The sequence below is a fragment of the Manis pentadactyla genome, chromosome 2 (genome assembly GCF_030020395.1).
Source record: "Manis pentadactyla isolate mManPen7 chromosome 2, mManPen7.hap1, whole genome shotgun sequence".
Taxonomy (NCBI): domain Eukaryota; kingdom Metazoa; phylum Chordata; class Mammalia; order Pholidota; family Manidae; genus Manis; species Manis pentadactyla.
Genome location: NC_080020.1, coordinates 42,046,771 through 42,074,174, shown reverse-complemented (window position 1 = coordinate 42,074,174; position 27,404 = coordinate 42,046,771). Strand labels below are relative to the sequence as shown.

Below are 27,404 nucleotides of genomic sequence, written 5' to 3'. Positions count from 1 at the left end.
AATGTGGAGTATGGGACATTTGAAATTACCCAATCAGAGGAGCAAAAAGAAAAAAAGAACAAGAGTGAGGAAAGCCTATGGGAATTATGGGACACAATGAAAAGAAACAATATCCACATTATGGGAATTCCAGAAGAAGAGAAAGAAATATGGACACAAAGTATATTTAAAGCAATAATGGTTGAAAACTTCTCAAACTTGGGGAGAAAAATAGACATCTAGATCCATGAGGCCCAAAAGATACCCAAGAGGCTGAACCCAAAGACACATATAATTAAATTGTCAAGTTAGACAAAGAAAGTTTTTAAGAGCAACAAGAGAAAAGAGAAGTTACATACAAGGGAACCCCATAAGACCAATGGCAGATTGATAACAGAGTTATAACAGAAACTTTACAGGCCCAAAGAGAAAGGATGATCAGGGAATTACTGAAAGAAGGTAACTGTCAACCTAGAATTCTACATGCAGTGAAGCTCTCCTTCAGAAATAAAGGAGGGATAAAGACTTTCTAGAACAAACAAATGCTGAGGGGGTTCACTACCACCAGACCTGCCTTACAAGAAATGCTAAAGAAACTTCTTTGAGCAGAAATAAAAGAACACTAATTAACATATTAAGAAGATAAAAAGGTAGCATAAGTGTCACTGGTAATGGAAAAACATAGTTATGGTTAGACTGTGCAACATGTAATAGTGGTGTGTAACTCACAATTTTAGTTTAAAAGTTATTAGTTATACAATATAAAAACCACATAAATTGTAATAGCAATAACCTGAAATGTAAGGGGGAGGAGAAGTAAAAGTGTAAAGTATATGAATTCTATTGCAATTGTTATTAGTTTAAAATAGGATGATGTAAGTTTAAGATATTTCATGTAAGCTTCATGGTAATCACAAAGGAAAATCTTATAGCAATTACATGAAAGAACACAATAAAGAAATCAAAGATGTACTGATACCAAAAGACATCAAAACACACACAAAAAAGAGCAGGATAAGAAATAAGATACAATGGATCTACAAAACAACCAGAAATAACAATTAACAAAATGGCAGTAATAAGCCTTTACCTATCAATAATTACTTTAAATGTAAATGGATTAATTTTTCTAACCAAAAGACAAAGAATGGCTGAATGGATAAAAGAAGATCCAAAGATCTGTCTACAAGAGACTCACTTTAGCTTAAAGACACAAGTAGACTAAGAGGAAAGGATGGGAAAAGACATCTCAAGCAAATGGTAACCAGAAAAAGAGCAGGGGTAGCTATACTTCTATCAGACAAAATAGATTTTAAACTAAAAATGACAAAAAGAGACAAAGAAGGTCATTATGTAATGATAAATCTATCACAAATCTATCAAGTAGATAAAACAATTGTAAATATTTATGTGCTCAGCATTGGAGTGCCTGAACATATAAAGCAAGAACTAACAGAGAGCTAAAATGAGAAATACACAGTAATACCATAATAGTTGGGGATGTTGATACCCCTTTCTCAAAAATGGATAGATCATCCAGAGAATTGATAAGGGAATAGCTGATTTGAACTCTATAGACCAAATGGACATACCAGACACATATAGAACATTTTATCCAATTACAGAATACACATAATTTTCAAGTATACATGGAATCTCTTTTAGGATAGACCATATGCAAGGTCACAAAACAATTCTTAGCAAATTCAAGAGGACTGAAATCATACATAAGTATCTTCTCTGACCAGAATGGCATGAAACTAGAGATTAATATTAAGGTGAAAACTAAAATTCACCAGCACATGGAAATGAAGCAATACTCTCCTGAATAACCAATAGATCAAGGAAAAAATTAAGTTTCTTGAGACAAACAACAGTGGAAATGTAACATACCAGAACTTATGAGATGAAACAAAAGCAGTTCTAAGAGGGAATTTCAAAGCATTAAATGCTTACATTAGGAAGCAAGAAAGACTTCAAAAAAGCGACCTAACTATATGCCTTAAGGAACTAGAAAAAAAAAAGAGCAAACTGAACCCACAGTTAGTAGGAGAAAGAGATTATAAAAGTAGCACAGAAATAAATGAAATTGAGAACAAGAAGACAATAAAAAAGATTGATAGAACTATGATTTGGTTCTTTGAAAAGATAAACAAAATTCACAAATTCTTAGCTAGACTAACCAAGGAAAAAGAGAAAGGATTCAAATCAACAAAATTATAAATGAAAGAAAAGACATTACAACTGATAAAAGATATTAAAAAAATTGTAACAGGCTACTATGAATAACTACTCACCAATAAACTGGACAACCTAGAAGAAATGGAAAAATTCTTAGAAACATACAACTTACCAAAAATGAATCAGGAAGAAATAGAATTCCAAACAGACCAATTATTAATAAGGAGACTGAATCAGTAATAAAAAAAAAAATTCACCAAATGAAGGAAATACCAGGACCATGTATCTTCACTGGTGAAATTTACAAAACATTTAAAGAAAAATTAACACCAGTCCTCAAATTCTTCAAAAAAAAATCAAACAGGAGGGAACACTCCCAAACTCATTTTACAAGGCCAGTATTATCCTGATACCAAAGCCAGAAAGGACATTTGTAAAAAAGAAAACTATAAATCAATATTCTTGATGAATACAGGTGTAAAAATTCTCAATAAAATACTAGGAGACTGAATTCAATAGCACATTTAAAGGAACATTCACCATGATCAAGTGGGGTTTATTCCTGGAATGCAAGGATGGTTCAACACATGCAAATCAATGACTGTTATATATCACATCAACAGAATGAAAGGAAAGAACATATGATCATCTCAACAGATGAAGAAGAAGCACTCAAAAAAATTCAATACACATTTTTGATTAAAACTATTAACAAATTAGGCACACAAGAAACATATCTCAACATAATACAGACCATATAAGACAAGCCCACAGCTAACATACTCAGTGGTCAAGGATGAAAGACAAGGGTACCCATTCTCACTACTCCTATTCAATCAAGTACTGAAAATCCTAACTAGAACAATCAGGCAAGAAAAAGAGATTAAAGGTATCAGAATTAGAAAGGAAGAAATAAAGTTGTCTCTATTTGCCGATGACATAATTTTCTATGTAGAAAATGCTCAAGACTTAATAAAAAAATTTGCTAGATTTAATCAATGAAATTAGTAAAGTTGCAGGATACAAAAGTAGCATGTAAAAATAATCAGTGTTTCTATACAGTAAGTGAAATTTCTGAAAAAAAAGTAAATCAATCCCATTTATAATAGCATTAAAAACAGTAAAATATTTAGGGACAAACTTAAGGAGGTGAAAGATCTCTACACTGAAAACTATTAGAGATTGATGAAAGACACTGAAGAAAATTCAAATTAATGGAAAAGTATCCCATGTTCATGGATTGGAAGATTTAATGTTAAAATGTCAGTATTACTAAAAGTCTTTTACAGATTTAATGCAATCCCTGTCAAGATGGCATTTTTGAAATCACAGATGACCCTGAAGCAAAGAAATCCTAAGAAAGAACAAAACAGTAGGTGTCATATTTCCTGATTTCAAGCTATATTATGAAGCTATAGTCATCAAAACAGTATGCTATTAGCATAAAAACAGACAAATTGACCAATGGAACCAAAATGAGAGCCCAGAAATAAACCCAAGCATATGTGGTCAACTAGTATTTGACAAGGGAGCCAAGATTTTCAATGGAGAAAAGAGAAAATCTCAATAATGGTGCTGGGATAATTGGATAATTACATGTAAAAGAATGAAACTGGACCCATATATTACACCATTCAGAAAAATTAACTCTAAGTGGATTAAAGACTTAAAGATAAGACTTGAAACCATGAAACTGCCAGAAGAAAACATAGGAATAAAGCTCCTTGACAGTGGTCTTGGTAATTTTTTGGATATGACACCTAATGCATAAGCAACAAATCTTAAGCAAGTGGCACTACATCAAAACTAAGAAGTTTCTCCACAGCAAAATAAAGCATCAATGAAGTGAAAAGATAAACTATGGAATGGGAAAAAATATTTTCAAATTATATATTTGATATGGGGTTAAAATCCAAAACATATAAAGAACTCATACAACTCAACAGCCAAAAACAACCCCATTAAAAAATGGGCATAGGACCTGAGCAGACATTTTTCTGAAGATAAAAAGTCAACAGATTCATGAAAAGATATTCAACATCACTAATCACTAGGGGAATGCAAATTAAAACCACAATGAGCTATCACCTCAAACCTGTTAGAATGGCCATTATCAAAAAGATAAGAAATAACAATTGCTGATGTGTTTGTGGAGAAAAGGGAACCCTGTATGCTGTTGGTGGAATTGTAATTGGTGCAGTCCCTCTGGAAAACAGAATGGGGGTTTCTCAAAAAAATTGGAAAAAACAACTACCATATAATTGAGCAATTCCACTTTTGGGAATAAACCCAAAGGAAATGAAAACACTCACTTGAAAAGATATCTGCACCCCCATGTTCATAGCAGCAGTATTTACAATAGCCAAGACATGAGAACAACTTAAGTGTCCATCAATAGATGAATGGGTAAAGAAGTTGTCATATCGACACACACACACAAATATTATTCAGCCATAAAAAACAAGGGAATCTGTCTATTTCCAACAACATGGATGGAACTTGAGGGCATTCTGCTAAGTGAAATAAGTCATACAGAGAAAGACAAATACTGTATGATCTCACTCATACACGGAACCTAAAAAAAAAAAAACCCCAAAAAACTCATAGAAAGAGGTATCAGACTGTGGTTACTAGACTCAAAGGGAGTGGAGAGTGGGAACTGGAGGAACGTGGTCAAAATGTGTAAACTTTCAGTTATAAGATAAATACTATGATGTAACATACAACATGATGACCACAACTAGCACTGCTGTAAGATATGAAGGAAAGTTAGAGTAAATCTAGGAGTTCTCATAGCAAGGTGAAAATTTTTTCCTTTATTCTCTTATCTTTTTTTCTTATTGTATCTATATGAGAAGATGAGTATTAGCTGAACCCATTGTGGCAATCATTTCACAGTATATGTGAATTACACCATCACACTGTATGCCTTAAACTTACACAGTGATGTATGTCAATTATTTCTCAATATAACTGGGAAAAAATAAATTCCATACAGATTAAAGATTAAATAGAAAAAAACAACTAGGAAAATATTAGAAAAAATATTGAAGACTAAGTTTATTTTCTTGGGAGGGGGCTATGTAAGGAAGACAGAGTTGATCACACAAAATTAAAATCTTCTATATGACAAAGAACACCCTCAACAAAATTAAGGGATGAGCAACACTGGGAAGATATACTTTTAACACATTTTACAGAATAAAGTTTGAAATTGAAATACACAAAGAGCTTTTACAAATCAATAAGGAGACGAATGAAAACCCAGGCAAAGGACAGATAAATATAAACTGCTAATAAAAGTATAAAAAGACACTCAGCTTCATTAGCAATTAAATAAGTGTAAATTAGAAACAATAAGGAAAAGTAATTCTGGGCTTATCAGATTGGAAAAAAAAAACATTTAAAAGACTGATAACCCCTAGAGAGGGGAAATGGGATTTGTTCAACACAGTTGATGGGGGCAGAAACCCAAAGTAGCTTTTGGGGGCATAACTGTCACTGTCTGGATAGCTCCCTGGCTCACTGGGCCCAACCGAGAAGTTTGCTGGCTTGTTGCCTCAGTTTTCCCTCCCTGTTGGATGGGCAGGGCAATAAAGGACTGTTCTGTAGGAAGAGTGTGGAGCGTGGAAAGAGGAACTAAGATGCAATTACAAAAGTACAAATGCAAAGCTCACCAGCCATTCGGGTCAGGAAGGGTCCCTCTGACCCGAATGGCCCCCACCTTCCTACCTAGCACGCTCAGACCCTCTAGTTGGGCTTAGTGGGGGCAACAGCCAGCAGGACCCCTGAGAAGACAGGAGAGCAAAGGACGCTTCTGACAGATGGGCAGCATCTCTGGCTCAGGGGGCCAAAGTTCAGGTGCACCAAATTCCTCATTCCCGTTCTGTCAAAAGGCACATTAATAAGCAAGAAAGTGATTCAGGGAAGAATTTCCAGAAGGACAAAAAACTCATCAGGTGTGTCAGATCTCTGACATTCAGGAGCCATGTGGGGAAAGACGCACACGCTGACTTAAGCATGAAAGTATGGATGCTTTAATTAATCCGGGGTGAATTTAATTGCTTTAGTTAAGTGGAAATCGGGTTAAAAATGATGCAGAGCATGCTGGGGTGTGTTAAAAACATGACATATGAGTTGGATGAATCGATAAATTAAAAGTGCACAGATGTTTTAATTAAACCCAGGGAAGTTAACGAAGATCGCAAGAGACTTTTAAGCCTATGATTAATTCAATTCATTTAAAATACCTGTAGAGATACGGGGATGCCTCCATTTTGAGAGTTATAAAAGTTCTCAATTGGTAAGTGCTTAAGCTGCTCTTGAAAAACATCTAGTTTTTTTTTTTTTTTTTTTTGTGACTGAACAATATTAATTACATAATGAATATTTAAATTCTTCAGAGTACACAGTAAGCTTTTCTGCAGCCCAGGTCCAGACTGAAGTAGCTTTTCATTCTTATTGCCAATCAAGCAATGAGACGAGTTGGCCAGCTATTGGTGTCCACGAGTTACGGAAGCTTCCTGAAGACATGGAGAGTCTGTTTATTCACTGCTGTCTCCCCAGCAGGTAGAACGGCACTGCGCAGAGTGTAGGCTCACCACTTAGACAGCCTGAACTTCCCTTTGTTTCTTACCAGCTGTGTGACTGTGGGCATTTTATTTTCAGCCTTGATTTTTTTATCTTTAAAATAACTTAAGAATTCTGGAGTACCTACCCTGTAGTATTTTTAAAAGGATGAGATAATGCCTGTAAAGTATTATGTATGGGGCCTGGCATGTAGTAAGAAATCTACATATATGACTGTCATTATTTTCATTAGGAGAAGCACTCCCTTTTATCCTGTTATAGAGGGATGAGTGAGGGAAAGCTCCCTCTTTCATGCCCCCCATCCTAGCTGACCTCCTGTCTAAAGATGGATTTATTTCCTAATACAGAAGGTTTTTCTAAAACCATAGTTCTTCCCTAGCTCTGTGAGTATCGAACCTGTAGTTCCCCCAGGGTTAGGCACTCTGCTTTCTAAGGCTGCTCTGCAACTTATCTTCTAGCTTCAGAAGGAAAAAAAATTTTCTTTTAGTCTCCAAAGCAATTTAACTCAGGGAGGGCTGACTGATTTGTGTTTGGTAATGCAACAAGCACGAGCAACCTTGTGAGCAGCCAGGTTCTGCAGGGTGCATGTGTGGACTTGCACGAAGTTGCCACATAATGGCACTGCCCCGTGCCAACTGAGGACGCAGGCCCCGGGCCTGTGCAGCAAGCTGCAGGAGAGGCAGGGGAGGTAAAAGTGCCGCTGATCCTGTTCACAGTTCTTTTCGGGGCAGTCTTGGCAGAGTTTAAGGGCAATGTTATCCAGACACAGATATGAATGCGCATGAGTCCTCTGGGGATCCAGTTAAAATGCTGATTTTGACTCAGAAGGTCTGGCAAGGGGCCCGAGTGTTTACACATTTAACAAGGTCCCTAGGCTAATGCTAGTACCGCAGACCTACTGACTCCTCCAGGAACTTTGTGGGGTACCCAGTAAGCTGTGTGTTAATGGCGATTCTCACGAGCGTAGTTTTAAAGCCATTCTTGGTCAAGGGCCTTAACTTCCCTGAGCCAGTTTCCTTAGCTGTGAAATGGGGATGAAAACGATGTATGTTGTGAAGATGGCATGACATAATTCATATAAAACCCTTCACATAGTGCCTAGCATATAGTTTTTCTTCAGTATTTGGCCGTGATTCTCACACTGTTTTATTAAACGTGACTTTGCCAAGTGTGGCTGCTCAGTCACCTTCTGCAAAGCACGTGCCAAGTACATCTGCTTCAAGCCCCCTGGCCTGGGCCTTTGATGCCAAGGAATTCCTGCACATTTTCTCAGGGCAGGGCGTGGGGAAGGAGAGGCGGGATTCAGCTACAGAACTGCAGTGGGCTGTGGAATGGCTCCTGGCCCTTCCGCATTAACGGGGATAGTGGAGGGGTCTGGGGGCAGAGGGAGACAGGTGTGAAAGATGCAGGGTCTGCAAGAACAATGCACAGGGTGGACAGGGCACCTGAGTGTCTCCCACTGGGAGAGGGGAGGCCAGCTGTGAAAGGGAAAGTGGCATCTGTGCCCAGGAAATTCTGAGGGAGGCACTTGTGGGACAGAGGCGGGGGATCCCCCCACCAGTAGGGAGGAGACTAAGTGGCTTGTCATTCCTCTCCTGAGTGCAGAAGTCCACTAAGGGGAGAGGCTGATGGCGAGGAGGGACAGCAGGCCAGAGGCAGAGCCAGCCAGAGGGTCAGGCAGCCCGAGTTGTCTGTAGGGGCTCAGAGTTGTCAGCGCCCTCCCTTCAAGGGGGTTTCCTGCCAAGCCTCTCTCCTGTGTGGCCATTCGGGCTACAAGCCACAGAGTCAGCCATACATGGTCTCAAAATCTGGCCTCTATGTGGCCTTGGGCAAGTAGCTTGCTTTCCTTCAGTCTCTGTTTCTCCTATAAATAGGGATAATAACACGGACTTCAAAGGCATATGAAGATTATTACTACCTACTGTTTATGAAGCATTTAACACATGACAAGCACAGTTCTACACACTTAGAAATGTTTACTTTTTAGTAAGCAATGCCGTGGGCAGTAATGCTATTTGGCACCCACCCTGCCAGCCCATTTTACAGATGAGAAAACCGAGGCTCACAGAGGTTAAGTAATTCTCTAAAATGTGTACAGTTAACTAGAGGAGAATGAATTCAGACTTAGAAAATTCAAACTCTCTAGCTTCCATTCTTAATCATTCTGCTCTTCTGAGATATTGCATGTACACTGTGGAAAAAATGGCATTTCTTTTCTGTAAATGTCTTTCCTTTTTCTTATTCCTCCTTTTTCCCTTTCCCTCCCTTTGAAATTTGTACATCAAAGTTGGCTGATTCATCACTGATTCATCACTTCATGATTCTTCTGACAAGTTAGAACCTTGTACTCCACTACTCAGTTTGGTTCTTGTACATTTTCCAGAAACATTTTCATCTTTACAAGCCTTGTCCCCTAAATTCAAGTCTCTAGACATTTAGAAAGCACATGCTACTTTCTGGGTACCAAACCAGGTGCACTGAGGTGCAAAGAGGACTACCAGAAGCCTGCGGCCCAGCAGCAGAAGCCAACCTAGCCACCAGCTAGAACATGGCACAGCCCAAAGGGCACCTGTCAAGATGCTGCCCGGCCCTGCATGGCTGCAGGGGCCTATTGAGAGATGCTTCAGGGATGGCTGCCCTGGGAGCAGCAGTCTGATAGGAAAGGTTGGGACAGAAGAGAACATTCCAGCTGAGAAAACAACATCAGTAAAGAGGAAGAAGCAGAGCCATTATGCTTTTTGACGGACAGGTAGCTGGAACCAAGGTGCACGGGCCTTGGTGGGAGATGACAGCGCAAAAATAGCTTAGATGGTGGAAGGCCTTGAATATCATTCTAAGAAATGAGTTCTTTGTTCTCAGAATATGGCCTCTGACCACCTGCATGCCTGTGCCACACACCAGTCCTGTGGATTCAGAGTTGTCTGGCATGGGGGTAGAGGCAGAGAATATGCATTTCTAACAAATTTTCCCATTATAAATGTCTCTAAACCAAAGTGTAATAACCATTGTAGAGGCAACTGGGAGCCACTGAATGTGTTTGAGAAGAGTAGTGACTTACTTCTAAGAGCTCTGGGAGAGTGGAAGTAGTGAGTGGGGGGAATGGCATCAGGGCGACACTGGTGGCCAAGTGGTCATGAAGACAGAGGAAAGATGAGCACAGCATGTTGGAGACTGACAGAAAAGGAGCTGGCAGATGACAGACGAGGGAGGTGAGATAAAGTACCTGGTGTCTGGGAAGGGAAGGGTTCAAAGCAGCAGGCAAACTTTATTTCAAATGCTGGCTCTATTTTCTACCTAGTAAACCTCAGTTTCTCTCCTGAAGTTTTCTTGGGTTGAGACCCAAACCCTAGTGTACAATCGTTACACAAAGTGCCTGCAAAGCATGTCTACCTTATGCCTCACATCTGCCAACGTTAATCTCATGGTCTAGCATTAAGAGTCCAGGCCAGACTGCCTGTTTGAGCCCCAGCAATACCGTTTGCTCCCTAACGGATCTTGAGTAAGTTACCCCGCCCCTCTGTGCTTCATTTTCCTCATTTATAAAAGGGGGTAACAATCATCTACAAACAGATAACTGCCAATGGTTAAATGAGATGATTATGCAGTGTCTTAGTACAGTGGTTGACACATAGTAAGAGCTTAGTAAATGTCAGCTATGATGAGGATGATGATGATTATAATTGGGCTTTAGTGTGAGAACCCCTGGAGGGACTGAGTTGTGGTACATGTACCAGTCACAGGAGAAAAATGGCAAGATCCTTGTTCTCGTCTTCCAAGGCTCCACAAAAGTTGGTTAGGAGCTGAAACCAACCCCTGGAGAGAAGGCTTTCTGTTCCCGTGGCTACGGCCTTTCTGGGCCTCCCCTGACAGCTGCGCAGCAGCAGGAGTTGTCATTTTCAGTAGCTGTTAAATACGCATTGCTTAACAGGTAAGGCTCTGGCGTTTGAAGTTTCTGCTGCAGGTTGTGGCCTCAAGCTCAGAACCAGGTAAGCCATCTGAGGAGCCAGTGTCACAACAGGATGATCAGAAGCCTTACATCTCTTCTGAAATGCAAGGCTGCTTTACAAACAACCTAAGGAAACATCTTAAGTCAAGGAAAGACCTTCAAATAAAAGTAAATAAAAGGAAAACAATGAATCTTAATTAAAAAGTGCTTAGTCCACCATAAACAGCCTTAAAATGAAGTAATGACAAAGCACACAATGGGAAGAGTGAAAACAAAAACTGTAGACTAAACAATAGCTTGAGTCATAAGTAGTTATAGCGCGTAGGAGAGGCACCTCATAATCTACAGATTACTGGGAAAGAAATGCCATTTTTTCCCACAAACTCTGAATCTGAAAGATTGCTCATTACATTGTGCAATTCATGAAATTCTATCCTGAAAGCCACTATTTGGTGTAGGTCCTTCACTAGACTCTTTCTCCATGGAAGTTTCTCCACATTTCCAGATACTGATAATTGGCTATTTTCGTAGATTCATACTTCATTGCTTCATAAACATCTTTATCTTCTTAATAATGTCTTTTGCATTCAAAGTCCACATCATTGCAGTTTGGACTTAGTCTTATGTTTCTCACTTGCTCATCATGTGCATCCATCAGACTGGAAGCTCTCAGAAGGCAGGGCCCTGGCCTTCTTGCTCATCCTCGTATGTCTGGCACTTAGTGCAGTCCTGGCTCATAGCGGGCACACGGTAAGCATCTGCTGGGTGCACGCTAAGTTGTTCCCCTCAGTTGACTTGGAGCAGTGTGTTAGGGCCTTTACACATTCTTTCAGTGTAAGGGTCAGTTCCATTTTGACTACTGAGTCTGTCAGGACCTCCGCTTGGCGGGGCCTGTGGAATGAATGCTCTGCAAATTCATGCTGACTGAGTCCTCCAGTCACTGCAAGGATGTCTTCGGATGCCTGATGCAGACTGGCAGGTTTATAAGAAGACAAGGAGCTGCCGTCTGCACCTCACATCTGAGGGGACAGGAGGCGCAGCATGAGGTCAAGAGAGTAAATCTGTATTTCTGTCACTTGGACACAACCCTGTTGCTTGGATGTGATGGGAATTTCCCTTGCTAACGTGGCAAATTTTTCCCTCGGTGGGAGGACCTGCGTCTGCTGGCTGCCTGCAGTAGCAGAAACTGGCAGAACTCAAGGCATCCTGAGCACAGCTGTCAGTGAAGGAACAAAGGTGAATGCGAGTTTGTGATGAGGCAGGACCTCAGGCTCAGGCCCTCCTAAGGGCTTTTATCAAGAAAGAAGGGAAATGACCACGGGCCACACCCGGGAGATGGCATGCACCGCTCTGGGTAGCAGGAGATGTGGGACCTGTCTTTCCTCTCTGCACTTGCTAGCATCATTACCTCACCCTGTCTGCTGCAGTTCCTCCCTGCTAACACTTAGAAGCTTCTCGGGCTTGAAAGTTGTTTGTGAGTGGCAATTTGCCATCGCCCCTGACAAGCTGTGCAGGACCTTTGGGACAGAGCCTCCCAGAGTCTCAGACGTCTGTGTAAGGGGTGGGGGGAAAGGTACACATGCACTCTCACACTCACAAACACATTTTAATTTTTTCTTATAAAAAATCAGAGGAGCATCTTTGGTATGATTCACTGAGGAGGGCACAGCATCTTGCTAAAAATGCATAGTTTCAATCTCACCTCAAAAATAATCAGACAAACCCATATCAAGAGACATACTAAAAAATACCTGACCAGTACTCTTCAAAAATGGTCAAGGCCATGAGAGGCAAGGAAAAGATTGAAGAACCCTCACAGAATGGAGGGGACTAAGGAGATGTGACAACTAAACAGGTGGGGTCTGGACCAGGAAAAAAAAGGGTAAAATTGGAAAAAAGTCTGTAAATTAGTCAATAGTATTGCATCAGTGCTAATTTCCTTGTTCCAATAATTGAACTATGATAATTTAAAATGCTGACATGAGGGGAAGCTGGTTAAACTCTATATGGGAACCATAGGTACCATTTGTGCAACTTGTTGGCAAGCCTGAAATTATTCCCATATAAAAAGCCTAAAACATTGGTGGTGGTGGTTAAAGTAGGATTTATCTCATATTGTTCACAGGCAATAGAAAAAATTGTTTGTATTAAGTACTTTATACGATGCCTGGTACATATTTAATGCTTAATAGTGATTAAATGATTATTTAAAAATGATCTGAAGGGAAAATGAACAAGTGGGACTATATCAAACTAAAAAGCTTCTGTACAGCAAAGGATACCATCAGTAGGACAAAAAGACATCCTACAGTATGGGAGAATATATTCACAAATGACATATCCAATAAGGTGTTGACATCCAAACTATATAAAGAGCTCATGCACCTCAACAAATAAAAAGCAAATAAGCCAATTAAAAAATGGACAGAGAAGCTGAACAGACACTTCTCCAAAGAAGAAATTCAGATCGCTGACAGGCACATGAAAGGATGCTCCGCATCACTAATCATGAGAGAAATGTAAATTAAAACCACAATGAGATATCACCTCACACCAGTAAGGATCGCCATCATCCACAAGACAGACAACAGCAAATGTTGGCGAGGATGTGGAGAAAGAGGAACCCTCCTACACTGCTGGTGGGAATGTAAATTTGTTCAACTATTGTGGAAAGCAGTATGGACATTCCTCAAAAAACTAAAAATAGAAATGCCATTTGACCCAGGAATTCCACTCCTAGGAATTTATCCTAAGAAACCAGGATCACAGATTCAAAAAGACATATGCACCCCTATGTTTATTGCAGCAATATTTATAATAGCTAAGATATGGAAGCAACCTAAGTGTCCATCAGTAGATGAATGAATAAAGAAGATGTGGTACATATACACAATGGAATATTATTCAGCCATAAGAAGAAAAAAAATCCTACCATTTGCAACAACATGGATGGAGCTAGAGGGTATTATGCTCAGTGAAATAAGCTAGGCAGAGAAAGACAAGTATCAAATAATTTCAATCATCTGTGGAGTATAAGAACAAAGAAAAAAACTGAAGGAACAAAACATCAGCAGAATCACAGAACCCAAGATTGGACTAACAGTTACCAAAGGGAAAGGGACTGGGGAGGGTGGGTGGGAAGGGAAGGATAAGGGGGAAAAAGGGGCATTATGATTAGCACAAATAATGTAGGGGGTGAGGGACACGGGGAAGGCAGTACAACACAGAGAAGACAAGTAGTGATTTTACAACATCTTACTATGTTGATGGACAGTGACTGTATGGGGTATGTGGTGGGGACTTGATAATAGGGGGAGTCTAGTAACCACAATGCTGCTCATGTAAATGTACATTAATGATACCAAAAAAAAAAAAAAAAGGATCTGAAGGGGAGGCTTAACAAATCGCAAGTAAATCAGGTGCCAGTCATTAGATTTACCCCCTTACAGCTGGCATAATTAAGTCTGTGTGCCTATTTGTACTGGTGTCTCACTTCAACACACAGGAGTAGTTAATGAATTTTGTTATTTTCAGGAGGCAATACTTACAAGATGAGAGCTTGAGTTTCTGTAGATGCCAGGCTAGCTTCCATGGACTCATGTCCACTCTGGGGAATCTTGAGATGGGTTAAGTGTGTGAGAAGCTGACCTGGCTTAATGCACAGGAGAGTGAAAATATTCCTCTTTTGATAGGGGTTAAAGGTGGCACTGACATTTCCTATTTATTGCAATTGATTCTGGTTTTCCCTTTAAATTTATGACTATAACATTGTTTCCTTTAAAATAAATTTATGTAAATAGAATGAGTTAACTTAAAGAAGTATGTTATGTAAAACAATACTGATGGCCCAAGAATTTGGCAAAAACCATAAAGACGGTACACAAAAGAGCAAATTTGGGGAAATAAATGTTTAGAATATTTCCTATTATTATCATTGTTAATGAAGTTGCTTAAACTGTGTCCATTCAAAAAATACTAAGGAAGAAACGTCTTCAGGGCAAAGAGCTAGAAGCTTACTAATACTCTTAAGCCAACTTTGCCAAGAATAAACGGGGAGGCAAGGAGAAAGCAATTTCATTCTTTAAATGCTTCAATTTTTTTCACTGTAGGAATCAACAGCTAAATTAAAATATACAAGTTCAAAGACCAATTTTGGGAATAGCTCCTGAGTGTGCAGGAGTAACTACTCTCAACAGCCTCTCCATATTTGTTTCGCAAGGATCAATTATATACCATGGCTAATGCACCCTTGGAGTGTGTGCCCAGCCACAGTACAGGTGGTGAATGCAAAGCACACACCGTGAGTCCTTTTAAGCAGCTAAATGCACACACCATTACAGATCCATAATGCAGAATGGACGCTCATCTGCAAATGGATTTAGAGCAAAGAGTTCTTAAATGGTTGGGTACTTAGGGCTGAAAGGCCAGTAACTGGATGTGCAGCCAGAGCACACATGGTTTTCAGGATTAATAATACATCGATGTGTGTCACTGTTAATATCCATTTACAGCTCAGAGGCTGTGCAGCTGAGGGTTCAGTCCATTTGCAGCCACATATAAAAGGACTATTCTGTCCTTCCTCTCATTAATGCCTTCACTCCCAGGAAAATTAGATTATGCAAGAAAAGCCATTCGAATGATATTGAGGTTTTCCCTCCTTTACAGCCATCGTTATGCAAAGAGCATGGCACAGTGATGCGGTGTGTCCATCCACCTCCCTCTACCAGGGCCCGTTGGAACCTGAGCAAAGCATGCCTTGGTAGAGTTCCAGGCTCCACTGTCTACTTGGTGATGCACCCACATGCCAGTGCACCAAGTGTGTTAAGGCGGAAAATAGCCAAGAGAATTATCCAGTGGCTTCCTGCCCTCTTTTCTTTCTGTATCTGATGAGTTTACCACACCTTTCACATTATTGCACAACAGAGGGTATGTCCATTGGTGGTACGCCATTGAGGACTTAGTCTCTCGCATGTACAATCAAATCCAGAACTTCAAGCACAATGAGGTCCCATTCACTTGTCAGTCAGCATTCAGAAGGATGGGAATCACAAATCTTTGAAATATTGTGAACATTTGAAATAGTCTTTTTCCCAGCAACTGTGGCAAGGGAAAAAGAAGTAGCTCTACTTAGCATTTACCAATCAGATGATTTAATAATTGCCTCTCTCTCAGAACACTAAGGCAGGATGCTCTTTTGATGCACATAAAAATAATGAAAAGATTATATAAACATAGAAATAAATATAATATCGTATACATAAATCAAAAGTGGTAAAAAATCAGCTGTTTGAGGGCTCACAATGAGTTCTGCTAAGAGCTTCGACCGTGCTCTCTTACACCATTCTCATAATGAATTTTTAAAGCAGTGCCCCCACTTTTCTAGAGGAGGAAGTTGAGATTCAGTCATGTAAGATGACCTTGCTCCAGGTCACAGGTGTACTAAATGACGGAACTAGATTGGGACCCAGGAACGCCCACTCCTGGGTGAGGCGGCTCTGAACTTCTCCATCACTGTTCCTCATACTGGGATATGACTTGGTGGTGGGTAGGGAGTCAGGGCAGCTGGTTTTAATCAGCATTTAAAAAAAAATGGAATAGGGTAGCTTAGAAAAGAAAAATGGGGTAAAAGGGAAGTGTTGTTTTGTTAAAGTTTTTTTTTAATTTTATAGTTTTATCTAGAAAATACCTTGTGTGTGTATATGTGTGTGTGTGTGTGTGTGCATTATGCTAAAAAGTGGAGAAGCTCTGCTCTCTACTACACTTGCCTCTGATAGAGCCATTTGAAGGTAATGCTCAAGGTCTCTAGCAAGCTCAGTATGCATCCCTAAGTTCCCTGTTCTTGTGAGCATCATTTTATTTCTTATATTGCCGTTCCCCCAAGAATCCTAGGGCCAGAGCCATTCTGTGCAAAGCCGTGTAGATAAATTAATAATACAATTTAAAACCGATTCTACCAAGATAAATAGCGCTTCCTAGATTAAGAGTGTAGCTGGCCGGAATGAATGAAATTTACTAACCCTGAGATGCTTAATCTTCCATTACATAGAAGTTAATGATTATAAGAAAGGAGTGATGGTAATTCACTTCTGCTTTTACAGGAAATCCAACCATCTCATTTTTAGCAAATCTTTCTTCCCAGCACACCTCGGTGCCAAGGATAACTGCCCTGCTCCTATAGGTATATTAGCCAATTGTCATAATTCAAAGCCTACTCTTTCCCCAAGGGTTCACCCTTCTAGCATTCATGGGCTTACAAGATGTTCCAGTGGAATCTTTTAGGGAGGATACTTTGGTGGTCCCTTCTTCACCTTCTCTGAAAAGCCTATGTTCTGTTCTCCAACCATAACAGGGAAGTAGTGGCAAATACCTTTAGCACAGTCTGCTCCTAGAAATCCTGGGAAGCAGTGACACAGCCCGGACACACATTCACCATTCCCATGGCAATTACGTGGACAGTCCTGAACTGAATCTGAAAAAGAAATTAATTCAGCAATTAGTTTTTCCTCAGCTTGCTGGTGAAGCAATTTAATCATCAGCCACCCACCATTTTTAAAGACCAGTGGTAACAAGCTCAAATGCCTACAGGGGACTGGTTGGGAACATAAGGGAATGATGGGGACCAGCGTAACTCGGACTGCACATGGAAGTAACCATTGCTCTCTGTTGGATTACCCACGCAGGAATGTAAGGCTAGTATTGCTGTAACTTTTGCTTTTCAAAAGAAACTACTTGCTTGGATCGATTGATTTTTTACTGAAGTACACTTGATAATTATATTAGTTTCAAGCATACAACATAGTGTTTCATTACTTGTATTTAAAAACTAAAATTTCCCATGTTTAAATGTTGAAAAGTTTATGAACACTATGACGGCCCTCCCTTCCCTTCACCAATATCATTCTATCAATCTGAGATTTGGTCTGACATGTGGGATCTTAGCTTTTAGCCTTGTGTATAGAGGGTGATTCTCCAAATGACAGTGTTTGTTCCTGATTTCATGTTTGTAGAGTACAAAAATTCCCTGCTTTAAGGAAAGAAAAATTCAAGTATCTACCACTAATCAATTTAGGCATGATTTTGGGGTTCATTAAGTAGTCGGTTTTGGGTTATGCTTGGCTTTTGCAGATCTTAGTTTTCATGAAAACCTATTAGTTCCCATTTACTCTAATCTGCATAGCCATCTCATTTCATGGCTTACTTCTCTATGTGTACACTCAAGTAATAGCTTCAAAGGGATCTTTTCAGAACTTTTTCATGTTGATTTCAGTCTATATACACATAGACATATTCTTTTAAAATATTATTCTTATTATTACTCTCCTCACTTCTGCCTTAAGTTAAACACATTTAGATTTTCAGGCTCCAAGTTACTAAGATGATGAAAAGGAAACAGCCACTATGCCCAAAATGTGATCTTTACACACCCTTGAGGAGCTGGGGACATTGACTTGGTGATGTTGCATGGAAGACCATAAAGTCCAACTGCTACTGATGGAGTGGCCTGAGGAGGATAAAGGGGGCTTTTCCTTTAATCTGAATTCCCCATTTAGTCTCGTTCTGGACCGAAAACCAAACCAGGGATAGTGCTTTCTTTCTACAGTATTTCATTTCTTAGATGTCTTCTTCCAGAACCAAGCTGAAGTTGGTTTCTGGTACTTCGAGGGGAACTCAGTGAGGGTTATTTGTTTTTTTTCGAAATCAGGCAAAAGACTATAGACTCCATCAAGCCTAATGTTTAGTAATTAACACTTTCGGCTGAAATTCCTTTAGATTGGCTGTGTAAGTGGGCTGAGAGGCATCCAAGTGGCTACTGATACATTCTATCTATTCATCATTCATTCATTCATTTGTTCATTCATTCATTCATTCATCAAAAAGCTTTAGGTCAAATCATATGAAATAGCTGCTTTTGCAAGTTAAAAACAAGCAATTTCACTTGATGCTGGGAGATAGTTCTCTATGGGTCTCTTGTGTTTCTGAATGTCTCATGAGCAAAGGCACCAACTGCCTGTGTTCTGGACTATCTTTTCAAGATTGTCTGCATAGAGATAATGTCTATATCTCCAGAGCAAACGGCAGGCATACTTACTTTATAATAAAGTCCAGTATAATAACGATAACATCTCCCTCTGGAGCAAAGATAAGGCAGGCTCACTCCTCATTCTATGAGACTTGGGTATGGAAGAGTCAGGGTTTCTCTCCTATAATGTAACCCACTGAATGTGCTGGTGTCACCTGGCCCTATTCATGTGGCCCTATGAGAAATGGGACTTGAGGAACTGACATACATACTAATTCTCTACATATTGCATTGCTCTGACTAATAAAATACCTTGTTCCTGACCCAGGAGTATCATGTCCTCTGATAACACCTGTGAAACTGTGGCAGGCAAATGTGTTAGCTTACAATTAGCATGGAAACTCAGACCTGTGTGGTTCACGTTATTAACTGAGCACCTATTATACGCAAAGCATTGTACAAGGCATTGGTAAATACAATGGTGACTAAAACAGATACAACCCCTGCCCTCATCAAACTTTCACTGTCCTAGAGAATATAGGCCAAAAAGAAGTTATCAAATAAAGTTAAGTAAAAGTTGTGATAAGTGCTTTGAAAAGAATAGCATACTGTGATAGGGAGTAACAGGAATCTGCTTAGGGAGGATGGCCATGGAGGGACTCTATAATCTATGCAGGTGATATTTAAGGGTGATCTAGGATAGGCAAATGAAGAGCCAGGAGAAGAGTATTCCAGGTAGGAGGACTAGCCTATGCAAAGGCCCTGAGGGGGATAAGAGCAGACTGAATCTAGGGTGGTTGGAGGGTAGCAAAAAGGAAGGCAGTGACATACAATGAGTTTGGAGATTTCTCTGCAGACAGGTCACCCAGGGCCACATAGGCCATGGAAATGAGTCAGATTTTTTTCTGTGATCAATGGAACAAATGAAAAGTTTTAGATAGAAATGGCATTATCTAGATTGCATTTGAAGAAGTTGCTCCTACAACAAGGTAGACATTGCTTCTCACTGAGCATCTGGGTCTGGGGATGGTTTGGTGGCAATTGACATCGCTGAGCTTGAATCTCCCTGTTTTCAAACCTAATGGCTTCAGAGGTAAAGCAGCAAATGCCAAGGGTGCTCTCTGCCACCACAGTACCACGGAAAAGGACTGAGGTCTTTGCCCAGCCTCTTTGCTGGGCCAGAAGCCCTCCTGACTCTAGCTGAGGAAATGATCCTTAGGTCTCAGTTTAGAAAACATTTAGCTTCTCAGTTTCTTCCTTCCCCACGTCCCTCAGTCTGGGTTTCTACCCCTTCCTCTGAACTTCCATAGTTCCTGTGACTGCCTTTTCATGTATCTGTCATTTCTCATCAAGCTCTGTGAGGTGGAGATAAAAACTGATTCTTCACCAAGAAGGACCATGGTAAACAGTTGTCAGTGTGTGTGTGTGTGATGTGCACATGCACACACACATATATATATGTGTATGCAGGAGGGTAGGAGAACCCAAAATAAGCAAAAAACAGTAATGAAGAGTATTTTCCTTCTAAGTTTGCCAAAGTCTTACATTTGAAACATTTCTATAGTTGGTGAGGGAAAAAACCATTATGTGGTACTGCTGAAATATCAAAGCAGCCCCTTTCAGTCCCCTTTTCCCAACATTCTGTCAAATGTTACTATTGAAATATTATCAGTACTCCATTTTGTCATCCTAGTGTAATTTTTCTTAGGAAACAATGGCAGGTGATGACAGGAAGCCCAGGAAATGGGATTTTTACACAAGTGGAGGCTAGCCTCCACTCAATCTGCACCATGCTTCGAGAATGCTGCTCTGTTGCCCCCTGAGGTAAAACTCATTTCTGAAACCAGGCTGCTTCTTTCCAAAATGTATCAAAAGACTCCCATGAGTCAGGGGCATATTAGTGTAGCCACTGGCTGACAGCGGTCTAACAGTTTTCCTTCTGTTTCGTATCACAGGACTTCTGGCACTCCTCGCTGCTCTTAATGGAGAACGTTCTGATAATAACGTGTGGGAGAACCTCTGAGCCAAATAAAACACTGTTCTTTTCCCTGCATTTCAGGACAATTACTATCATTGCTCTATCAAGATGTCTGCCCAATTATTAGGCCTATTACCTTTGACTTTCTCTTTGAGCTACAGTCCAGGCAAGAGAAATCCTCTGGGGAGAATTGCTATTCCAACTCCCACAGGAAAGTGAGGGTAATGGGCTGGGGGAAGGGCATCTTGCTACCACAGCATCTATACCTATGTGGATATGGAGATGGAGGGCAGGAGCCATGAGAGAATCTGGCCCCCAGGAACCTTGTTGCTGAGGTGGAGAGATTTATTTGGCTAGAATCTACAGCAAACCAGGGGTGAAGAGTCCTGGCTCTGGAGAGTTGGAATCCTGACTCCACCTCTACTAGCTGTGTGTGACCTTGGGGTATAATGTTTAACATCTCTCAGTCTTGGCTTCCTAAACAGGAAAACAGAATATTGGCAGTACCTGCCTTATATGACTGTGCTCTGGGTGGACTGATCTCGTCTCACAGAGCCTAATGTAGAGGACAGCACACAGGAAACGTTCTGTAATTGTGTAGTTGTTATTGTTTTTTTTGTTAGCCATGTCACTGAGTCCTTGCAGACTCCGTCTAAGCCAGCTGCCATGTATAGTATGTGCTCATATGAATGTGTTCAGGCTTTTCAGCTTAAATACAAGGTGATAAAAAGGGTATCATTTCTCATCATGTTCTTTAATGATTATTTTTTATCTCAACATTCTTAAACTAGTTGCAAATGTGTTGCCAGTTCCTTGCTTTTGTGAGCTGGTTTTTATCTTTTTACTTTCTCCCCCATTGGTACTTAACCTGACTCTGGTAATTTTCCCTCATCATGAAGACTTCTCCAGTGACTTTTATGATACAAAGTTTATGACATTAGTTTAGAGGAGGGGTTGGCAAACTTTTTCTGTAAAGGGACAGATAGTAAATATTTAGGCTTTGTGGGCTAAACTGACTCTGATGCAACTACTTCCTCTGTTGGTTTAGCTGCCATAGACAATATGTCAACAGATGAACATGGCTGTACTCCAGTAAAACTTTATTTATAAAAGTAGGCAGCAGGCCAGACCCAGCCCATGGGCTGTAGTGTGCCAACCCTGCTTTAAAAGCATATGGCCAGCCCTTAGAGGACCAATCTTTTCTTAGCAGAGGGAATAAGGATGAACTTCAATGGTATGGCTAATGCCAAATTCTATCTGATTTTGTAACATTCTGAAGTTGCAGCCACGGATGAAGAACTGCCACTGGCATTTTAGGATGACATATATAGGTCTTTCAAGAATCAGGGAACCCCTCAGAGAAATCCATGAGGCCAGAAGAGAAGCTCTGAAAATGCCGTCAGTAGAAAAGCATCTGCACAAGATGTGCTCTTAGAACACCATCAGTTCTCCTTCAGTGACAGCTGCATCCATTCCCGGGGTGCTCTGCACAGAAAGCTGCATCGCCCTTCCCTTCAGGGATGTATGTGGTCATGACATTTTCACAAAAGATCAAACTGAGGCTCAGGGAGGTAAGTGACTTTCTCAGCTAGGATGTGGGAAAGAAAACCTGGGATTTAGTTTTGGATTGACCTGGCTTTCCTCATGAAACTATCTTATCTAGGCTGAACCTCCAGCAACCCCCGAGAGCCACAGCTAAATGCTCCTGGGACAACATAGTTGCAGAAAGGCAGCAGGCAAGGCCCAGAAGCCCCATCTGCTTCCATCATTTCTACACCTGGGACCTTGAGGGACTCAGTTTTCTGAATCTTAGTTTATTCTTCTATGAAATGAATCTGACAATCTGCCCTGACTCACAGGTGTTCTACCCAGAAACAGTTATCATCATTAGTAAGATTAAAACCTAATGAAAAAAAAATTTAATGAAAATATCTGCAGCTTACTTACTTGTAAAAATTCTTAGGGTTTTCTCTAGAAAACTTCATGAAATCTTCTCATACTAATAGACCTTTTAGAGGATTGTATGCACATACATGAGGGAATTTAGATAAAACCTTAGCTTTTCCTTTGATAGCTAATAAAAAGCAGGGCTAAAACATGCCAAAAATGACAACTGCTTAATTACTTACTTGGGAACAAAGATATAATTTTATGTCTATAAACATAAATTTACTTACTGGGGAACAAGGATATAATTTGCTTACTTGGGAACAAAGATATAATTTTATGTCTATAGCCTCTTCCTGATTTATTTCTAAGTTCTTAAAAAAAACTTTTTATTTTGAGCTCTCCTCGATTTTTAAGAAAAATTCAAACTGATGTGAATGGTCAGTAATTACTGGCTCTAGTACATGTCTAGAGAGTTATACACTTTATTTAGTCCTTATAATAATAGCCTGTGAGGTGGGCACTAATGGGTTCTCTTTTACCCTGAGGAAACCGAGGCTTTACAGAAGTTCCATGATTTGCGTCAGTGGTGTGGCCAGGACTTGACAGGCCATTGGAGCCGAGCTCTTCACCACGACTGAACCCCGGGCACTAATAGTGGCATTTTCTTGATTTAAACAGCATTCCTCTTTTAATCAGGGCTAGTTTTAGGTGCGTCATACTATGAGGCCTAAGGTAAGGATCCTGGTTTGGTCTCTTCCAGAGTAGAAACTACCTTGGAAGATGTGTCTTCCACAGAGAAGCCTTGGCCAATTCCCTGCTCCCTGTTGTGACATGTCGCCGGAGAGGTCCCACACCTACCAAGAACAACAGTGTTGAAGGAAACCATCTCTTTGTCTTTCCCATCATTGTAGAAGGCCAGGTGCCACAGGCCCACATCCAGGTACTGCACAAACACGGCTTCATTCTGAACCAGGGTCTGTATGCTCCGGCGTTCCCTGGGCGACTCGACCACACTCCATTTCTCTTTCCCATCCAGACGCTCCATGAAATCATACTAAGGAAGAGAAGACAGCGCATCACCTGTGAGCCTGGGGATGACCTGGCCCATGACTAGCACCTTTCCCTCCTACCCCGTTAACTGAGCAACACTTCCGAGTATAGGAGCTCATCCAGTTATACAAGAGTCACAAAACTGTAATAATAGCAGCCACCATTTATTATGCTTATAGTTGTTGCTAATAGTTTTATTACTATAGGCTGCAATCTCTTTTCTATAATTTTAAGTTAAAAATGTTGAAAACCCAAACTTTTATGCTTTTTTTCACATTGTGTGTGTGTGTGTGTGCGTATGAGAGAGAGAGAGAGAAGGAAAAGTGAGAGAAAGTTGGGTTATTATCTCAGTCCCCACTAGGGTATTGTATAATACATAGTGTACACCAAGTATAACTCTTTTATAATTCCCCAAAATCTGAATTCCAAAATGCTTTAGCTCCTCAAGAGTTTCACATAAGGAATTGTGGACTTTGGTTACTAGCTACCATTTAGTGATCTCTTACTAAGGAAGGTGGTACAGCAGAGTAGTTAACAATGAGGGCTGTGGAGCCAGACTATGTGGGAGAAAATCTAGCACTTACTAGCTTCAATTGTCTGTGCCTCAGTTTCCCCATCTTCAATACTGAAAATAATAGTACTTATGTTACAGGCTGTTGTGAGGAATAAGATAATATGTAGATCAGTGTCTGGCATAAAGTAAACACAACATACATGTTAGCTATCACTAGCTTCATGATCATCCTCATCATCTCATTCAGTTCTTGTAGAAACTGCTATGTATACCTCAGTTTACAGATAAGAAAACGGAGGCTCAGAGAAGCCAAGCAACTTGTCGAAAGTCACACAGTGACCAAGTGGCTCAGCAAAAATTTAGACCTAGATCTGTTTGGCTGCACTGTCCATGCCTTCACAGTGCCTGGCCTCAGATAAACCTGCACTGAAGTATTAAACTCTGTTTCAATGGAAACCAGGCTCAAAACAGGAAGCAATCAGCGGGAGACTGGTCAGTGAGGGCTACCAGGATGGGGTGGTCGGGTGGGCAAGCGTGACTCAAGAGAGGCCTGTCCTAGAGAATGGTGAAATCCCGGGGTGGGCAGCTGGGAGCCAATGAAGAGCCTCCAGCAGCGACTGATGTGCTGAATGTTTTGAGAATTCATTTGCAAGCAGGATATGAGATGTTCTAGTGGGGAGGATGAAAGGCGGGAAGACTGGTCAGCACGTGACTGTGGAAACCCAAGCATGAATGGTCTTTATTAGGACAGTCGGTGGGAAGAGGACACAACTTTGGAGGAACATTTTTAAGGAAGAGAGGACACCACTTGACCAGGGCTGGACAGAGAGGATGAAGGAAAAGGCAAAGAGAACACTAATGTTTCTTTCTCATTGACAAGAAAATCAGTAAGACCCCTGCAGAAATGGACTAATTTTGCAAACTCTTTCAAAATCACTGTACAGAAAAGTCATTTGCACTGTGGCTTCCAGAGAATACTCAAAGTGTGGGTCTTTAGCAGATAAAAGCCACTACTGGAGGATTAAGCTCTCTCTCACCACATCCCTTCTATAGAAAGGGTTTTACAGGTAACCAACATTTACTATAACCTCCTTCATGAACTTCACAGAATGAAACTCCAGGAATCTCCTAATGTGACTTCCTCCATCATCAGAATTGCCAGTTTTTCCCATCTGAAACGTGATAATTGAAAACAAGAGTCTATAATCTTAAGTGCAAAGTTTTTGCCAACAGACACACCTGGGTTTGAATTTTGACTCTGCCATTTGCTCTTGTTTGAAGTTGGGTGACTCTACTTTCAAGTCCTTCCTGGGGAAGGAATACTATTAAGGAATAGTATACTAAGTATACTAATAGTACACTAAGGAATAATAACATGCAACTATCAGGGATGTTATTAGGATGGCATGAGATAATGCTCAGGTCAGTGTCTGGAGAGTAACAACTATTTTATTAGGTATCTTGTGACTACGAGTGGCTTGCAAATCAAAATGAACAGAAATGCATGGTTCTAGTTTTTACATCTGGGAGAACTGGGAATGGTCTCTGGTTAGGAAGGGGTAATTGCTCCATCTCTCAAGGAAATGTATGTTTATATTTAGCTTCCCTGTATCCCATAGCCCATTGGTTACTCTCTTTATAGGATAAAATGAATGGTGTGAAGTGATATGACAAACTGATGTTGCTTTCAGAGACCTTTGTAACCAAAACATTTGTTCCTTAGCAACCCTGTAAATGTCCAACTACCAAGACCCATGTCTAGAAATTGCTGTCAGCCAGAGAAATGAGTGCAACTTCCTTAGTGCCAGGGTGAGAAGAATGTACTTCATCTGGGGTCCAGGATATCACCCCCATGAGGAAAAGTCTGGGGAAGGTGATTACTTGTGTGGGGCCATTGCTCATTATTAATTTGGTCATCGGTCATCTCTCGCTGAACGGGCCGACTGGCCAAGAGCACAGACGTGGCTTCAGACTAGCAGCAGCACTCACTGCCCAACCAATCAAACCACTCTGGGAAAAGGCATTTGTCAGAGGAAAGAAAGGACATCTAGTCTGGCTGGCTCCTCAGAGTCCCTCCAGAGAAGAAAGGAGGGCAGTTTTCATTTAAGTTAGAATCTGAGCCAGGGGTTCTCAAATTTGGCCCTGGGACACGTGGGCGTGGACGATGTGGCTGTCTGAGGGGTTTTAATCCTGTATCCCTTTATTGTGCTTCATTTTTTTTAATGCACTTGTCACCCTAATTTTAACATGATATAATTTGTTTTTATGTCTATTGTGGGTCTACTCAGAAGAATGGAAGTTCCAGCAGGGCAGGGATTTTGTCCTCCTGGTAGAGTGGGTATGAGCAAGAGGTTCGGAATAGACTGCATAAGGTTAGACTCCAAGGCCTGCCACGAAGCGCAGAATCCCAGCTCTGCTGCCTGACGTCAGACTCCCAGGCCTGCTGCCTACTTGCTGTTACCCTTGCACAAGCTATTTAAATTCTCTGTGTCTCAAATTCCTTACCTTAAAAATGGGGACAATAATTGTGTCTGTAGCAAAACACTGTTGTGAGGATTAAGTGAGTCAATTCATGAAAGTGCTTAGAATAGTAAGTACTTTGTATATGGTAAACATGTCCCTAAACGTTTCAGCTATCATTATTATAATTCACTGCTCTAATTCATCTCAAACAGGGCCTGGTCTATAAATATTTGTTAAATATTAAATGAATAATATACTGAATTTGCAAATGAATTCTATTGAAAATAAACTAAGTGGGAATGTATTCAAAGTTTTGTCTCTAATAATAATCACTTAACTGCCTTGACTTCTACTGTGCATTCTGGAATGGGAGAGAAAGGGGTAGAGTGACAGTCTGCAAGCCTGGGTCGTGACCACCCAGTGCGGAGCAGGCATGCGATGGGAAGCTGTTGCCCACAGTGTCTGCGTATACATACATATCGAGATTTAAGAGTTAAGTCTATGGAGCCTTTATGACCCCACCTTCCCAGTTCTCGGTGGGATGATGTACAACACATGCTTGCTTCCTTCGGACTTTCACTGCCCCTTTCTTCTGTCTTCCTTCCTTCCTGCTGTGACACTGTTCCTTAGAGACTACTGTGGTAGAGATTGCCAGTCATTGTCCATATTGGGGTCTTGTTCCTTTTTTTTTTAAATTTTGGTATCATTAATATACAATTACATGAGCAACACTGTGGTTACTAGATTCCTCCCATTATCAACCCCACCACATACCCCATTACAGTCACTGTCC

At 40.6% G+C, this 27,404-nt stretch overlaps 1 protein-coding gene across 12 annotated transcripts in view; it reads right to left on the bottom strand.

Annotated features, from left to right (window-relative positions):
- Positions 1-27,404, bottom strand: part of TENM2 (teneurin transmembrane protein 2) — a 1,165,071-nt gene that overhangs the window by 148,177 nt on the left and 989,490 nt on the right. For all 12 annotated transcript variants that reach the window (XM_057491503.1, XM_036884772.2, XM_036884776.2 and 9 more), the window contains 2 exons: positions 23,443-23,638; positions 17,064-17,165 (listed from right to left, as the gene is read on the bottom strand). In XM_057491503.1, coding sequence (XP_057347486.1) covers positions 17,064-17,165; positions 23,443-23,638 — 298 coding nt within the window. The remainder of the gene's footprint in view (positions 1-17,063; positions 17,166-23,442; positions 23,639-27,404) is intronic.